Source organism: Contarinia nasturtii, unplaced genomic scaffold (assembly GCF_009176525.2).
Source record: "Contarinia nasturtii isolate CC-2019 unplaced genomic scaffold, AAFC_CNas_1.1 Cnas_scaffold_1240, whole genome shotgun sequence".
NCBI lineage: Eukaryota > Metazoa > Arthropoda > Insecta > Diptera > Cecidomyiidae > Contarinia > Contarinia nasturtii.
In genome coordinates, this window is record NW_022198581.1 from 3,921,166 (window position 1) to 3,939,143 (window position 17,978).

Consider the following 17,978-nt stretch of genomic DNA (forward strand, 5'->3'; position numbering starts at 1 on the left):
GAAAAATATATGCTTCCTGAGAATGGGATATTTCGATTGTGTGAGGACAACAATTTTTCATCACAACGTGGAACCTCAAATATCTAAACTACCAAAATAGAACTCTCATACAAAATTTTCGATTGAGCCAAAAATCGAAAATGTACTCGCCTATTTTTAACTGAAATTTCTTAAAACTTGTTCAGATCATGTATTTTGGTAAGAAAACATAAGGAAAGAACCAATAATTCAAAGTACATGATAAGTCTTATCAGATAAGATTTTGATATGAATATGAATCCCATTTGTTTACCAGTTGGGTCAACTTCAGAAAAGCGAAGTAGATTGACATCTGGATCATTTTTATCACAGTGAGCCAGCATATAGAGAATCTTTTTAGCCAAAATCTCTCCACATTGCAGTAATCAACTTTTGTCCGAGTGGGATCAAAAAGTTTTTGACAAAAACCCCAAACCAAAATTAGAATAAACTTTTGGAAAATTATTTCGATTTGCTATTGAGCACATTTTTTGAGTATTGGCAGCTGAACGAACCGATCTGGATGTTGGAGTTACCATTGAAAAGAAGATCTTCGGGAAGGTCGGGAGATTGTTTAAAGCATCATGGCTGGCCAACAGCCTGCCAGTTTAACACAGATTTTTAAGTAAATTTTAGCCTATTTTTGACTGATAAGCACGGTTATTGATATCGGACATCATGGTACAGCATTCTGTAACACAATTTAACAAGGTTATTTTGGACATTATGGACAATAATATTGACGACCATGTTCAATCGAAAAGTAATCTATTTGTTCTTAAATAGTTATTTGCTAGTTTGGCAAATTTCTTTTTTAGTTTAGCGAAGTAACGTAATGCAAACCAAATTGTAAATATTTGATAAAGAGGTGAATAAAATTGTTCAAAAAATTGTGACAGAAATTCGTATGTTTTTTTCTTGTTAAATAAAACGAAAACATTATATTTTCAATTTAATGTGTGGAAATCTAATTTAATCTTAAATTAAACGATGTAATTTATGCGACAAAATGTTTTTTTTTTGTCAAACGGGGTAATGCAAATAATAACTGTAATCCAATATAATGTCATAACGGTAATTCATTGAAATAAATTTGATTAAATTTCAAATTTTATGACGTGAAAAGAGTGAGGACTTTTTGAAATGAAATATTTATCCAAATTGCATTTGTAGTGAAAGAAATAAATGAAATCATCATATCAAATGAAATATTATCATTGAGGCTGATTAAATAAAATAATTGGAATATTCATTTGCATCATTTCAATGTATTTAATTAAAAAAATTCAATGTAAAACGAAGATATAATTTTTACTGTTATATTTCGAATTATATTCGATTTGAAATAATGAATTGTACAATAGATTATGTGTGAGAAAATAAATAATCAATATGTTTTGAATAAACTTGTAAACTATTCGAATGTTAATGATATTTTCTTTTCAGATAGTCGAATTTAAATAATGAATGAGTTTTTTTTGTGATTAAGTATGCGTTAAGTACATCTAAAACTAAATTAGTTCCTATTGTAAAAACGAGTTTGAAAGAGTGAAACATTTGATTTTGATTTTTTCTCTGAATATTTTTCGAAAATCCATTGAGAAATTGATGATTTTTCATTTATCAATATAAATGTCAGTAGAATCAAAACAATAAATACGTTCATGATGCATTCGATGGTGTGATTTGTCCAAGTGTACTTAATGTGTTGAGTACAAAGACATTTTAGTTCTAGAAATCTATTTTGCCAATGTATTAGTGTGTCGGCTGTCATCTTGAAATGTTTGTACTTTGACGTGTCTCTATCGCATTTGACACAAAAGCTACACACAACTCATTTGATATACGTTTATGTGTTTGCTACAAAAGATTCGTATCTAATGAAAATTTGTGTGTGAGCCGGCCGAGAATGTATGGCGACGTGTCATTTCAATTTTAGAAAAATTAAATTGTTGAGAAAAAAACACACATAATTGCTGTGAAAAAATTGAACGAAACAAAATAAAATTAAAATTCGTTGTTTTTTATTCGACGTTCATTTTGTAAAAGAACGAACACAGCAGACTGAATTCAAGAACAACTTGTACTTCAATGAATTCAGCTTAGTAAATATACCGAGATATTTAGGAGGCATAAAAAGTGTGTGTTGTTTTATTTACTCTCTCGAATGTGCGTTGTTGATTTATCGATTTACATTTTTTTCCGTAAAAATTTCAGATATTTTGTACACGGACAATGAAGACGTCGAAAAGTATAGTAATCAATCGGAAGGCAGCCGGCTGGAGTAGCTTAATTACTTTTGCTGTGTTGATGCTAGCATGGATATCAGGTTTTGCATCACGTTTATTTGCTGTCATTCGATTCGAGAGTATTATTCATGAATTCGATCCATGGTAAGTACATTTAAATGATTGGGTTATCAGATTCATTATCATCGTCGCCATTTGTCGTCGGTGGCACGTTTTCAAATGACAAAAAAAAATCATCCAAATGAAATATGTGTTCTGTCGAATAGGTTTAACTATCGTGCAACAGCGTATATGGTTGAGCGTGGATTTTACCAATTTTTGAATTGGTTTGATGAACGAGCATGGTATCCACTTGGACGTATTGTTGGTGGCACCGTTTATCCTGGCTTGATGATTACATCTGGTGGCATTCATTGGCTGTTACATACATTGAACATTCCCGTACACATTCGTGATATTTGCGTATTTCTTGCGCCAATATTTAGGTATGATATTGTTTTCTTTTCAATAACATTGATCGCATGCGATTCGTGTTCAATAGTTTGCTACGATAAGTTACATTTGGTCACCATCATTAGCTAATTATTGTTTTTTTTTATTCTTTGTCTTTTTGTTCGGCTGATGTTCCAGTGGGTTGACTGCAATTTCAACATATTTATTGACAAAAGAACTTTGGTCACCGGGTGCTGGTCTATTTGCAGCTAGTTTTATTGCAATTGTACCTGGTTACATAAGCCGATCAGTGGCTGGTTCATATGACAATGAAGGCATTGCTATTTTTGCGCTTCAATTCACCTACTATTTGTGGGTGAAATCGGTAAAAACGGGCTCCGTATTCTGGGCAGCAATGGCTGCACTCTCCTATTTCTACATGGTTTCAGCATGGGGCGGATACGTTTTTATTATCAATTTAATTCCATTGCATGTATTTGTATTGTTGCTCATGGGACGTTATTCACCACGTTTATTCACCAGCTATACAACATTTTACATTTTGGGCTTATTATTTTCAATGCAAATTCCATTCGTTGGTTTCCAACCGATTCGAACAAGTGAACACATGGCCGCATCGGGTGTATTTGCATTGATTATGGCCGTTGCATTGTTAAAACATTTACAAACCATTCTGTCGAAGCAAGAGTTTAAAAAATTATTCATCATTGGTGCATTGGTAGCAGCCGCTCTTGTTTTTGGCGTTGTCGTTATACTGACTCTGTGTGGCGTAAGTTGACTTGAAATTGAAGAGAAAAAAAAAAACGAAACGAAACCATATTTCCATGAATTTATTAAACATTTTTCAATTTGTACGATATTTTAGGTCGTTGCTCCATGGAGCGGTAGATTCTATTCGCTTTGGGATACAGGCTATGCCAAAATCCATATTCCAATTATTGCATCGGTGTCAGAACATCAACCGACCACATGGTTTTCGTTCTTTTTCGATTTGCATATTTTGGTGTGCACATTCCCCGTTGGCATTTGGTATACCATCAAACGCATCAACGACGAACGTGTTTTTGTCATTTTGTATGCCATCAGCGCGGTCTATTTTGCCGGTGTTATGGTTCGTTTGATGCTTACACTTACACCGGTTGTTTGCATTTTGAGCGGCATCGCATTCTCTGGCCTACTCGATGTTTTCTTGCGCGAAGACAATTTACCGGAAAAATCACAAAAAGAAGATGTTGATGAACAACCAACAGAGAAAAAACAATTATACGATCGGGTAAGTTCAATGAACTTTTAAGAAATTTATAAATGACGGCTGAATAAACACTTGAAACACTTACAGGCTGGAAAATTGAAACATCGTCCAAAACACGAAACGGCACATGACTCAAATGGCGGCATTGGATCAAATTTAAAGAGTATTGTTGTTGTCGCCATTTTAATGCTCTTGATGATGTTCGCTGTACATTGTACATGGGTTACAAGCAACGCATACTCTAGTCCATCGATTGTGCTGGCATTCTACAATGGCAATGATGGGTAAGCATTTTTTCCACTTCATCCAGTGATTTTTGAGCGGCAAGTGCAAGAGTCATAAGATTTGACAGTTGATCATATTTTCTTATTATTGTATTGCATATGCCGCATAAAAATGATATTCCAAAAACTTGTTGGCAAAAAGTAAATATATATTTAATTTCGCAATTAATAATTTACAGAACACGTAACATTTTGGACGATTTCCGTGAGGCATATTATTGGTTATCACAAAATACGGCCGATGATGCACGTGTAATGTCATGGTGGGATTATGGTTACCAGATAGCGGGAATGGCGAATCGAACGACGCTGGTCGATAATAATACGTGGAATAATAGTCACATTGCATTGGTGGGCAAGGCGATGTCATCACCCGAAGATAAGGCCTATGAAATAATGACGTCACTCGATGTTGACTATGTGCTTGTGATTTTTGGTGGTGTTATCGGTTACTCTGGTGATGATATAAATAAATTCTTGTGGATGGTTCGTATTGCTGAAGGTGAACATCCAAAAGATATTCGAGAAAGTGATTTCTTCACCGAACGCGGTGAATTCCGTATCGATTCCGAAGGTGCACCAGCATTATTAAACTGTTTAATGTACAAATTGAGCTACTATCAATTCGGTGATTTAAAATTGGATTATCGTGGCCCATCCGGATATGATCGTACCCGTAACGCAGTCATTGGCAATAAAAACTTTGATCTTACTTATTTGGAAGAGGCATACACCTCAGAGCATTGGCTAGTCCGAATTTATCGAGTTAAAAAACCACATGAATTTAATCGACCAAATATCAAACCAAACGACCGCGTTGTACCATCTGGTGACTACGTATCGAAAAAGGTAAAGACAACGTCCTATTCACACCTGAAACGCAATTCATTTCGAAAACATTTTTTGATCTAACGTTTTATTAACCGATTGAATTATTTTCTTGACTATCTATTGCAGACTGTTAAACGACGAAAGGGTATCATTGATCGACCAACTGTCGTCAAAGGGAAGCGACCTGTGAAATAAACACTTACCATCCCGAGAAAAATAAGATCAACATATTAAACACAATTTTTTATTTAGAATTTTTCAATAATTTATGATTGCATAAATGTTTAACGATAGATGGTTTGATGAGATTGACAAATAGTTAAAAAAAAAACAATCAGAGAGTGATCACATTTTCTTTTCGACTAGCAGAAAGATGAATCATAAATTTTTACAATTTATTCATTTGTAATTTCGAGTTCAAAGCATTTTCTTTTTTCAAGATAGCTTCATTTTTGGCATATGTGTTTAAGATTGTTTAACAAATTTCAAAATAAAACACATTCATTCACATAATAGCTTGTTTTAGACATTGATTTTCCAATTTATATCGAAAACAGAATATTAGTTTCTATTCTTAGAAGGCCTCTAACCAACTCTTGTAGATATCACGTTAGAAAAGCTTGAAATAAAATAGCTCTTCGATTTTTTACGTCATGCCAATTAATTCGATTGTACCAATTCGGCAAAGGAGTTATATGGATTGAATCAAATCTATAAATAGGACCCAACTACAAAAGAACGCCAGAAAAGTCTTTGAATCTTTCCAGTGATGGTTTTTTCCTTTCTGAATAGCGCTAGCTATTCGCAGCTTCTGTACAGCATTGCTGCCCAGATGCTGAATCGAAGCGGTTGCCGCACGCGTTTTGTACCACACAACATATTGTCATATAGTCTAAGTAACCAGTGAGCTCACAGAGTATGATACACTAATACCATAGTCAGTATACAAACGCATGTCGAACAGAGAACGAACGCGAACGTATATGCTCTGTGTGGTACAAACGAAGTGTGTTGCGCGTGCGGCAACCGCTACGATTCAGCATCTGGGCAGCAATGCTGTACAGGCGCTGCGAATAGCTAGTGCTATTCAGATAGAAAAAAACCATCACTGAATCTTTCCTTCATTTCAAAGAGCATTTACGAATATTTTATCAATACGAAAAGAAGTACCTGTTAAATTTAAAATGCACAATTTTTTTTTATCAAAGCGCCAACGGGGGTTGCTTAAAACCAGAATTTTAATTAAAAATAACGTAAGTGTTGAAATTTGAACCACGTTACCCTGCGCAGGGCCTGCAGCATATCGCTGATATCGAAGTCTTTGCAACTCTGCAGTGTGTCGCAGAATTTATACGCATAGTCTAAATTCCTATTACAATTTCATCAACTTAAGAGAAATCAAAAAGAAAGGAGAATTATTTCGACATATTGTCCCGATCAGTTGTTACAAATTGAAAGAAGCTGGTTTGTACATTTTCCGAATCCATTAATTCTAAAAGTTGATCAAAATTATAAGAAGTCCGAAGTGATGTGGTTCAACTGACAATAACGGTTCCCACGGTAAATGTCATATAAAATGTAAACAACCAAAAAAGACCAACGCCATACATGCAACACAAAATTGGCGCACATTTTAAACATTGATAACCAGAGGTGTATACAATATTTGTGTGGAATTTTCTTGATTGTCTCAACATTTTTTTGTGATAAACCGAGCTCTCCTAAGCATAGTCATGTCTCCGGCCAACACGGAAAGTTAAGTTTTACTATAGTAGCCATAGCTTTTATTTAAATGATTTGATGCGAAAAAATGTAGCAAGAAAAAAAAAGTAGTACTAGATTTATGAGAGTAGATTCAAGTGATAAATTTGTTTTAAAAAAACTTCTATGTGAGAAATGTCTGTTAACAATTGAATTGTGCGCGATGACATTCAATCGAAGGTGGCCACTTTTTAAAATGTCAAAATACGAGCGATTACGAATATAATGGCGACAGCCGATTGGATAGAAAGAGAAGCGCGCTTTTTTTTATGCTGGCAACACTGAGTAATTTTATTGTGATTGAATGTCATATAGAGTGAACACATTGTGCGAACTGTATTCCACATCGTGAAGTTACATCGATTCAATCGTGTGGTGTGCTTTATTTTTGGACGGTTTTTTGCGTTTAGTTTTTCTGTAAATACATTTTCATTTCTCTTTTCACCGATACAATTTGTTCTTTCGATTTCCCTCCCGAACATTTTCAATTTCCCACTTTCATGGTCAATTGCATTCGAGTGTAAATTTTGAACGGAAGAGTTTTCGCGACCGAAAAAAATATATATTCGTTTCGATACAAAGTGAAAGAAGAAAATAACAACACACATAAAATCAACTGATGGGAATCATCATGTCATCAAAGAACGCTCAAGAGAATGGAAATGGTATTAACGCCAAACGAAGCAAACTCTACAATTCCAAAGTGACCGTTGTCCTAGGTGAGTTAACAAAATTAACCCAAAAATTATACCGGCCGATTGAAATTGGGCCAGTTGTGTCAACCAAACTTTTCCACGATTTTCGAGTTTATTTTGAATAAATAAATAAAGTGTCTATTGTTATAGTCGTTGTCGCCCAGTCGACTCTTATCTGATCTAAATGTTCAATGAGATGGCCTCTGTTATCAGTTCATCAAAATGCCAAATATATATTATGATGGTATATAAAAGGGTTTATAATGTTTGTTTCGTTTCAGGCGCACAGTGGGGTGATGAAGGAAAGGGAAAGGTTGTCGATATGTTGGCAACCGAGTCGGACGTCGTCTGTCGGTGTCAAGTGGGTTTTCTTTTCATTTTTTTTTAATTATTTTAGACATCTGGATGTTTTGTACAATTTTTTATTCAACTCAATCACGACCAATTATTCTTTTTCTTTACCTTCAAATCTATTGAAACCCCCACCGTCGAAAATTTCCATTTAAAATTAAAAAAGAAAAAGTAAAATGCAAAACAATAAAAAAACACACACATTTTACGAGTGTTTTGAAAAGAATTCAACCTATCAGTGTTCGCGCGGTTACGAAGTCACAACAAAAACATCGGTCACATGTTTCACATTCGTCGTATTTCAATTGTTTTTTTTTCTGCGTCTCAATAAGAAATATTGATATCACGAATGCGCTCGCTTGTAATAAAAGCCTCTCTCATTAGTCATTTGTGAATGACGACAAAAAAATGATACGAGATATTGTTATAAATTTGATATTTAATACGGTCACACGTATTTGTTTATTTAGTACTTTGAACGCTGAGCTAAGTTACAAAGTTGGCTCTGTACGTCTCAGATCCTCTCTCTCTCCTTGCCTCTTTCGGCTGAAAATTACGTCATATCTGTATGTATTCGTGCATAACATCGATAATTAGATATTTTTATTTACTTTTTTTTTAAATTGAACTCGCGATAAACAATTTCAAGTTTGAATGATTGCACCGTTCCAAATTTACTTTGCAATTCTTAAAATATGCTTGAATCCTTTTTGCATATGTTTGTCATTGAACGACTTTTCTTTTATTTGTGACTTTCAAAATCATGCACAATATAAAAAGTCACAAAAAAAAAAACTTTTTATTCATCTAACTTTTCTTGTTGTTTTGTCTTTCGTTCTGCTTTATTGATGACAAAAAAGTGAATTTGTTTACACTTGTTCGTACGTTCGCATCGGTAAATCAGTGGAAATAAATAACAACTTAGCATTGAAAGTTTTGTTGTTGTTGTTTATTGTCGTTGTTGGACGAAAGAATTTTATCTTTATATTTGAACGTGAGCAAGAATTTTTTTCTTTTGCTTCTCTCTATTGAGTTTCTTTTTTTGATATTTTTTCAAGAGCACACTCCGTAAGTCACATGAAATAAAATGAAAATTATTTTGAGTGGTTTTGTATACATTGTATATGTTTATTTTTTAACTTAGAGTTGCGACCGTGCATTTTACGAAAATTATATAAGAATTTCTGTCTGTTGTGACGATTGTGACGTTAAATGTGACTTTTAAGTTTTATTGATTCATTAGGCGCGCACAACAAAATGAGATGATCCAAGTAAATTGGCAAAATTCCAAAAAAAGAACGAAAAGCGGCAAACTTTGGCGATCATTTTTTCTCTCTCTCTCTCTCCGCTCTATCTATCTCTCTCTTGCTCCCTCTCGTTCGTGTCATGAGCTTATCAAAATTAAAATTTGCAATAGTTCTGCTTGGATTAGCCGATGAAAAAAAAAGTTAATTGGCATTTTCATTTCACATTGAAACGAACTCAAGTGTTTCGTACGTAAATGTCTAGATTTGTTCTACACAAGCTGCGTCATGGTAAACACCACAAGGTATTTATATATACTTTCATAACCACGTGAGTGACATCTAATCAGAGCTTTTTGATTATCACTTTTGCTGTAGTTGTGTTTCTCTCCCATTCGCGCTCTCGTTCTTTTTTTGGCTTACACACACTCACTCCCTTTTCTTCTTTTCGCTTCGCCTCTTTTATGATATTTCTTCCTTTTTTCGCTATGAGAACCATTTGATTTGTGTTTTTTCCACAAGCAAGGAATGCGCAATTTAAACTCGGCTGCACAAAAAAAAGAAGAAAAAAAACAGAACCTAAGAAAACTCGTCGTTCAAGTTTATTAGGTCTCGGATTCGCCTTGTTGTGTATAAGGCAAAGTCAATGCGGCATCTTGAGTTAATGAAACGTTGTTGGATAACGGCCAATCGTATTATTATTATTTTTTTCCTCATTCATTTACGTAATGAACGCCTTCAAGTAAAATGAATCGCAAGGTGTTTAAGACAACAAAACATATTCAAAGAACAATGCAAAAATACATAAAGAAAAAAGAATGACTTTTAAAATAGAAGACGAGTGTGATTATCAATAAGATTGTGTCGTAATCGAGTCCAAAACGAACCGAATATTCGAATTCATCATTTTTATCTATAGAGTATAGACTAATATTTAGAATATGATGTAAACATGATTAAGATTATATTTTATTAGATGTATATCTTTTAATAGGGTGGCAACAATGCTGGGCATACAGTCGTTGTTGATGGCACTGAATTCGATTTTCATTTGCTTCCAAGTGGCATCATCAATGAGAAATGCGTTTCAGTAATTGGTAAGATAATGAATGGATAACATTTTGTTTTCAAATCCTAAAAATCGAACAATTCAAAGCAATAACATAATTTCGTCATTCGATATAAAATAGGAAACGGTGTTGTCATACATTTGCCGGGATTGTTTGAAGAATTGGCCAAAAATGAGAGCAAAGGTTTGCACAACTGGGAAAAGCGATTGATTGTTTCAGATCGTGCACATTTGGTGTTCGATTTTCATCAACAAGTCGACGGTTTTCAAGAAGCCGAAAAAGCAAACACCGGCAAATCGTTGGGAACCACAAAGAAAGGTATTGGCCCAACATATGCCAGTAAAGCCAATCGTACTGGTATTCGAGTCGGCGATTTGCTCGGTGACTTCAATGTATTTGCTGAAAAGTGAGTTGCATTTTTTTATATGTGTTCCATTTATCCATTTTTCACAAATCTATGTTACCTTTTAAAATATCTTACCTAGACTCCGATCCATAGTATTATCGTATCAGCGTATCTATCCAGATTTCAATGTTGATGTCGAAGCTGAACTCGAGAAGTACAAAGTATATGCCGAAAAATTGCGACCGTTGGTTGATGACACAATTTCATATTTACACAATGCATTGAAAGAAGGTCGTTCAATACTTGTTGAAGGTGCAAATGCAGCTATGTTGGACATTGATTTTGGTAAGATATTCATTATCAACACTAATTCCATGTTCCATTTTAAATCCAATCAACTTATCTTGTGATTATTTTTTACATTCGTTTTCTTTTCGCTTCATTTGAAACAAACAAACAAAAAAACATGGAAAAATTACAGGAACTTATCCATATGTGACAAGTAGTAATTGCAGTATTGGTGGTGTCCTAACTGGTTTAGGTTTACCACCACAAACAATTGGCGATGTGATTGGTGTTGTAAAGGCCTATACAACTCGTGTCGGTGATGGTCCATTTCCCACAGAACAATTAAACGAAATTGGTGACCTATTGCAAACGCGTGGCGGTGAAATCGGTGTAACAACAAAACGAAAACGACGATGTGGATGGTTAGATTTGGTGTTATTGAAATATACCTCAATTATAAATGGATACACAGCAATTTGCTTAACAAAATTAGATATACTGGATACGTTTAAAGAAGTTAAAATTGGTGTTGCCTATAAACAAAATGGCAAATCATTGGATCATTTTCCCGGTTCGATCAGTGATTTGGGCCAAGTTGAAGTGGACTTTATAACATTGCCCGGTTGGGAACAATCAACAGAAGGTGTTCGTGATTTTAATGAGCTGCCGAAAAATGCCCAAGACTATGTACGATACATTGAAAACTATTTGGATGTTCCAGTGAAATGGGTTGGCGTTGGCAAGGGCCGTGAATCAATTATCAATGTCACATAAATCAATCACCACTGCCACCGCCTATTGTCAAAAACAATGCGCGCGTGTCCTCTCCTAATAATGTCATGTACAAAACAAAAAAAAAAAAAAAACAAATTAACAACTATTGCTATCCTTTTCTTTTTTTTCTTTCATCCTTTTGTTTTGCAAATAAAATGCAAAAAAAACAACACCTCTTCAATTCCTGCGGCATTCACGATCATCACAACTTTTTTTTAGAATACTCACTATTTCGGAGACTATATGATAATACCAGAAATAAATATTCAATATTTTCAAGAATAAAAAAATTGTACCTGAGACGGAAAAGAGAATCATCTCTGTGCAAAACGATTTTCCTTTTTCATCTCAAAGCTTTGTGAGCATTTTTTTAATCACCCATCTATTTTTCTGTTTCCTTTTGAGATACACACAGTTTCAATTGTTTATTAGATTCTTTTTTGTACACAGATTTTGCATCGATTGTGATTTTCGCATGATTTCGTCTTGGTGCTATATTATATAACTATTACTATAAATCGAAAACTAATTCGATTTTTTTAAATTACAAAACAAATTTGTTATAACCACTTAAGCGAACACATTCAACTAAAAAAAATAATTATTATTATAATAAAAAAAAAAACAATTTGGTTTTTGTTCATTTTACAGAGACCATTTGGAATTGAAAATATGCAAATTCTTTTCATTTTTGCTTGTCATTTCTCTTTCAGTGGATTTTATTCACACCCGACATTGTAGAACTTTTTTTGCGGCTTTCAGTTTGGCTATTATATTAATTATATACGGAAATTATCGGTTTTTTTTATATATTTTTTTAATTTCGATGCATTTTGTTTCTCAGCAACAAGGTAAATTTGATTCATTGAATAGTATTTTCTACTATTTTATTTCATTATTTACAGAGTGTGTAATAGGTGTCTATATTTTACGTCGGTTTCATTCTATCAACATTTTATCTAAAATTCGACATTTTCGGCACCTGAATCGGTTGCATCACATTCAACATAGTTATTTCCCAGTAATGTTGTCGCATCTTCATCCATCAATTGAATGGGGTAGCTAATTCCATCGCCCAAGCTAATATATGATAAATCACACAGATCGCCGAAAAAGAAAAAAAGAAAAGAGAATTCAATGGCATCAATAAACGCTGTGTCAAATTCAAAAGCGAAATGAAATAAAATGATGTTTTTGTAATACAAAAAAAAAAACTTGATTTATTCGCATTTTTGTTTGTGTGTGCATTTGTCTGAATCTATTACACGTTTTATAAGAATAATAAGCAATTTGTTTAATTTCGCTCCTTTATAAATGTGGTGAATCTCTACGAATAAATTAAAATAATAATAATAATAATAAAAAAAACAGAATTTTTCGCATTTTTGCGAAACTATAAAAAAAATAAAATAAAAAGAAAGTACGTTTCTAGCATGTGTATGTAGGTGGACATGTAAAAACGTAACATCTATCATATCATATGTGCAATGACAAATTGCGTGATGTGAACAGTTTATTTTTCTATTTCTTTATGGCTTAGCTACCATCAACTAATCATAGCATTTGCATTTTTTTATATTCTCTTTCAATTTCGATGTCTAATTCTAGCTTTATTTATATGATAATAAAAAGAAGAATTTAAAAATAATGAGAAAAAATATCTCTGCTTTGTTCCATGGCAAAAGTCAATCACGTGAGCCGTGAATGTGTGTATGTGTGATATTGAAAATGTTCGATTATAAATATGGAGGAAATCATCTGAATTGTGTGGATAATGTGCAAACTATTGTATAAAATTCGACTATTTGACTACTAACTATTTTTTTTCTAAATGAAAATTCACTTGCACGTCATATGCGACACTTTTAAGTTATCATGCATTATCTATTTTGATCAAAAATGAAAATTAAAAACAAAAATTCGCTTCATTGTAATGAAATAGGAAAAAATTGTTCCATATTGCATTAGCTGGACACTTAGTCTTATCATCAAAATGGATTCTGGTTTACGTTTTTGTTTTTTCAACTCAACTAGAGTCGCTCTAGTTTGTACAAAAAAAGCTATATTTATAATGGATCGGATTTGCATCCCATTTACTCTTTAAGTCAATGCCGTTACAAAAAAAACTGATTGTAATTGTATACGAGACAAAAAAATATTTTGGATTTAGTCTTTTTTCCGGACTGATGAAACCTGATTTTGAATAATTCGACTAAAATATATCGGTATAAAATCTATTCATTTACAATATTAAAAAAGACACACACACACAATGATGGTGTGAAAAGTGTGCATTCGATGAGAATGAGGAAAAGCGGGTGCTGATTGATTTGCGATTTAATTTGGAAGAGATAGAGAGAAAGAGAGAGAGACAGAATGTCCGCAGAATGTGTGTATGTAAAGAGGCCAACATATTCTGTTTGTTCTTTGCATGATTGATAGTCGCGCGGCATAGAATTCTAAAATTTATGTTTACATGGTGGTGTTTGGTTTTGTTCTAAAATCGATTCTTTTCGAATGTTAACCGTCATTGTTTGCTCGCCTCATTCACAATTGTAAGTTCATCATTAGCTGCATTGACGACGGCAATGGTGGCGGTGGCCGGCAATTGACCATCAATATAATTATTGTTGACACCACAATCGTTTTTGGCAGTTGTTGTTGATAGTGTTGACATTGGTGTCATCGTCGTCGTCGTCGTCGTCGTCATTGTTGCTACTGTTGATTCTATGTTCGCATCAGCATGAGCGGCATTTTGATTTGGTAGTAAATTTTTTCTTAAGTCATTCGTATCATGCGTTCGATTCTCTTCGAATTTATTTAATGAATATGAATTTCCCATTGACTCATAATTCGATGTGTGGCCAATATTTCCAGGGAAATGCTTTATTTGCACTGGATACTGTACTCCATCGCCAAAACTATAATATCACACAGTATTTCATCAGTTCAGTTCATTAAAATTAATTTTGTGTTGTTTTTGTTTTTGTTTATTGTTGGTTGAGGGGTTGAAAATCAAATGTTTTTTTTTAGTTATTATCTATGGTACAACGTCATTCATTTTATAATTATTTTTTTAATGACTCATATAGATTGAAGACGGTTAATATGTTTATTGCTTCTTTGTAATTTTTCATTCAGCGACACACATTTAAAATTTAAAAAAAGCTTCTCTTATCAGATTATATTTACCAAGATACGGTTCAAACACGTATTTACTCTGGGAAAATAAACACAAAAAGGCAAACAATTGAAACGAATATGTGTGAATCATCGAAATTGAATGAGGGCATTTCAGTCACGCGTGTCGTCCATCGTTTTTATAATGTATTGATGCTTCTTTTTTTTAATAATTTGAATGACATGATGGCGCGCACGCTATATTTTCAGGGTAATATGATTGCATAACCATTTTTTTATCTTGTATGATTTCAAGCCGTTTTAGTGTTTTAATAAAATGGCATGCTTCACAAATCTTCTTCATGCATTTCGTTAGATACTACAAACTATTATAACACATACTCATCAAGCACAATGTTTTATTACATTTTTTTTTAATCTACAGAACTTTATTTCAATGTTCAATTATGCCATTTTATATAATTATACACAATGAACCGAGCCAACCCAAAGTTCTACAGATCAATGTATTTAGTAAATCTTTTTTTTATTCAAAGATTTGGAACATCAAAATGGGTTTAACTTACCTCGTAAACATTGGTAACAACCATAATCGCCTGTCATCACCAAACACTTCTTGTATGTTATTGTATCGTCCCAAGTTGAAACCGTTTTTATCTGCACCTCCGATTCGGAATATTGGCGTTCGAAATGCCTCTATTTGAATATTGTGTTGCAGTTTTCAATTTAAATGATTCGTTTTAAAGGTTAACAAAGAATAAAAAGAAGAAGATAGAGAAAATTTCACATTTGCAATAGAAAAAAATAAATAAAATCAATGAATGCTATGAGACCATGCAGAATTCGTGAATAATTGAATATGTTGCAGTTGGTTTCTTTTTTTCGCTTCGGTTAACCATACCTAATGTTGTTCTATTCAGTGCAACTAAATAAATGTGATATCCAAATAGGCTAACTAAACTGATGGCGAACATAGCGGCCACAAAAAACAAAAATAGAATATGAAAACGTCCAGCTCCAATCTCCAATTGACCCTGCAAGAAATGGTGCAGAAAGCGAAACAAACATTCGAAGTTTGAATTGAAATCATTTAATTTAATTTTTTTTTGAAAATGTGACAGCAGAGAAGAGGGAAAATAAACCAGACACTCACCTCCCAAAATGCGATGAAATATCTGAGTACAGTTAGGGCAATATATATGCAGTACAACAGACCATATCCAAGAAACAAAACAAAGTATTTGTAATTCGTGAAATTGACACAATTGTTAACCTGTTTGATAATTGAAGCAGATTTTATTAAATTTTTCTATAGTTATACAACTATATAGACATACCCACGGACAGTGATGATCCATTTTGAGTACACATGTTCCGCATACACTGCAGTGATGTGCTCTATCCGGTTTCACCACTTGACATTTGTCACAGTATCTCAACGATCCATTTATTGTACTTTAATGAAGAAAAAAAATTGGAAATGCGTCAAAACAATCGATGATTATTGCACTAAACTGAAATATTGTCTTCAGAGCATGAAATTGTCGCCAGATCTGTTGTTGGCACCGGGGTACGACCCGCACTTATTCCTTATCAGTTTTTAAGTACTGAACCTGAATATAAGAAGGAGCAGCACACACGATTGAAATACCCGCACCTCCGAGGTGTTGGTTTAATTATCACCCACGAAAAGCGCGCTTACTGGAAGCCGCTCCCATACATGAATGTGTTAGTGCGCTGTATAACAATGCGAACTCAGGAGCGGCTCCTGACAAAATACTCTACGCTCTTCTAAGGCGCTTGATAAGCAGACGCGATACTTCACACAAGTGCAATTTCATGCTCTGACTGTCTTTGTATCCGAAGCATACCGATTACTGATGGGTAAATCCTTGGCAAAAATCTCTAAAATTCGTTTTGGTTCAGTGGGGTTATCAGGATGCATTATGCGTTCCATTTCGGCAGCAGGTATACGGAACTAAACAAAGATTTTTCGATATTTTATGTATTTTTGGCGATCAAACGAAATTCGTTCAACATACCTTTGCCGGCACACGGCCAATTGTTGTAAACACTGTTTGCCAATATGACCATACAAACATTATAAAAACTACATGATAAAATAGTAAAAAAAGTACACGCTCTGTCATCGACTGCACCGAAACTGAAAACAAAAAGTATGCATATATGACATCATTTGTGTTTTAAAGTTGAAACAAATTTGAATTGAAGTTTGCAAACTTACTAAAACACAATTGTATAACATAAGCATAGTATGACCATGCAATAACGGCTACAATAAATAACACTGGAATCCATTTAACGGCGCGAAAAAACCAAAAACATGGTCCACGTCTTGGAAGTTCGGCCGATGTGCGAAAGACATCATGATGCGATGACGCACTGCGCTTATTCATATAGTTATCTGCCATTTGAGTTGGGCGGGGAACTGTGAACCAAAATTTCTCTTTATATTTTAAATAAAAAAAAAAATATATGTTTTCTCTGTTTTGCTTGAAAATGGATCTTTGACTGGATCGTTGTGTTCGATGTAAGTTATTTTTTCTTTAAAATTATCAGTGAAATGTGAGGGGGGTTTGTTTTGTTGCTGCCGCCACTGTCACAGTAATTTGTTATTTTAATCAACTAAAACACTTTCAATTTAAATAACTCGTTTATTTGTTGTACGACATTTGGAATTGTTTTTTTTTTGTTTTATTTAATATTGTTTGTTGTTTTGTATCTATTTGGATCGTTTATTTTGAAGGGAATCCACCGATTCATTTGCTATTGAATGCGGCATGATTCCTTTATCTCTCAGTCTCAAACAGTTAAATGGTTTCCGAATTGTTCTATTCCCTTTTCTTTTCTTTTTTCGTTTTGTTTCTTTCCCACTCGTTATTCTTCTTCTTCTTCTTCGTCTTTGTATTATTATTTTTATAATAAAAATACAATATAACTTGTTTTGAAGCAAATATGAAAAATACAAATAAAAAAAGAAAAGGAAAAATAGATTAAAACTATTTTAGATGTATATACATATTGTGTTTGACATTCAGAAACGTCATCGAATACCATCATATCCATATCTATCTAAATTCAAATCAGATTTCGACAAATATAACACGAAGTTGGCCACAAAATATCATTTTAAAATGCATTCATCGATGCACGATATTCGAATGTTTAAATCGAAATTCGATAAACGAAAATAGCATTCA

The 17,978-nt window shown here is 33.5% G+C and overlaps 3 protein-coding genes across 4 annotated transcripts; 2 read left to right on the forward strand and 1 right to left on the reverse strand.

The window, feature by feature from the left end:
• Window positions 1–1,835: 1,835 nt before the first annotated feature.
• LOC116345218 (dolichyl-diphosphooligosaccharide--protein glycosyltransferase subunit STT3B) lies at window positions 1,836–5,418 on the forward strand. The gene is made up of 8 exons (XM_031774414.1): window positions 1,836–2,157; window positions 2,236–2,411; window positions 2,534–2,752; window positions 2,898–3,489; window positions 3,586–3,993; window positions 4,060–4,256; window positions 4,436–5,105; window positions 5,214–5,418. Exons 2-8 carry the CDS (start codon window positions 2,254–2,256, stop codon window positions 5,280–5,282), a joined length of 2,313 nt encoding a protein of 770 aa, XP_031630274.1. The 5' UTR covers window positions 1,836–2,157; window positions 2,236–2,253; the 3' UTR covers window positions 5,283–5,418.
• Window positions 5,419–7,126: 1,708 nt separating this feature from the next.
• On the forward strand, window positions 7,127–11,712 carry LOC116345473 (adenylosuccinate synthetase). The gene is made up of 6 exons (XM_031774889.1): window positions 7,127–7,567; window positions 7,825–7,904; window positions 10,133–10,235; window positions 10,329–10,614; window positions 10,694–10,899; window positions 11,036–11,712. The coding sequence occupies exons 1-6, from the start codon at window positions 7,468–7,470 to the stop codon at window positions 11,614–11,616; spliced, it is 1,356 nt and encodes a 451-aa protein (XP_031630749.1). The 5' UTR covers window positions 7,127–7,467; the 3' UTR covers window positions 11,617–11,712.
• A 267-nt stretch (window positions 11,713–11,979) lies between these two features.
• LOC116345474 (palmitoyltransferase ZDHHC15-like) lies at window positions 11,980–17,801 on the reverse strand. Of its 2 annotated transcripts, none has more exons than XM_031774891.1 (8): window positions 17,003–17,801; window positions 16,800–16,921; window positions 16,629–16,735; window positions 16,095–16,212; window positions 15,911–16,030; window positions 15,659–15,791; window positions 15,324–15,453; window positions 11,980–12,696 (listed from the first exon to the last, which is right to left on the reverse strand). In XM_031774891.1, exons 1-8 carry the CDS (start codon window positions 17,187–17,189, stop codon window positions 12,576–12,578), a joined length of 1,038 nt encoding a protein of 345 aa, XP_031630751.1. In that variant the 5' UTR covers window positions 17,190–17,801; the 3' UTR covers window positions 11,980–12,575. The 2 variants fall into 2 exon arrangements, with proteins under 2 accessions (XP_031630751.1, XP_031630750.1); XM_031774890.1 differs by lacking the exon at window positions 11,980–12,696 and adding an exon at window positions 12,788–14,537.
• Between the last annotated feature and the right edge of the window lie 177 nt (window positions 17,802–17,978).

Coding starts and splice junctions, on each gene's coding strand:
- LOC116345218 (XM_031774414.1), top strand. CDS start 2,254: ATGAAGACGTCGAAAAGTATAGTAATCAATCGGAAGGCAGCCGGCTGG. Junction 3,994..4,059: donor AAAAACAATTATACGATCGG/GTAAGTTCAATG, acceptor AAACACTTACAG/GCTGGAAAATTGAAACATCG. Junction 4,257..4,435: donor TTCTACAATGGCAATGATGG/GTAAGCATTTTT, acceptor AATAATTTACAG/AACACGTAACATTTTGGACG.
- LOC116345473 (XM_031774889.1), top strand. CDS start 7,468: ATGGGAATCATCATGTCATCAAAGAACGCTCAAGAGAATGGAAATGGT. Junction 7,568..7,824: donor CAAAGTGACCGTTGTCCTAG/GTGAGTTAACAA, acceptor GTTTCGTTTCAG/GCGCACAGTGGGGTGATGAA. Junction 10,900..11,035: donor TATGTTGGACATTGATTTTG/GTAAGATATTCA, acceptor GAAAAATTACAG/GAACTTATCCATATGTGACA.
- LOC116345474 (XM_031774890.1), bottom strand. CDS start 17,189: ATGGCAGATAACTATATGAATAAGCGCAGTGCGTCATCGCATCATGAT. Junction 16,922..17,002: donor TGTTATACAATTGTGTTTTA/GTAAGTTTGCAA, acceptor TTTTGTTTTCAG/TTTCGGTGCAGTCGATGACA. Junction 16,031..16,094: donor TGGATCATCACTGTCCGTGG/GTATGTCTATAT, acceptor ATTATCAAACAG/GTTAACAATTGTGTCAATTT.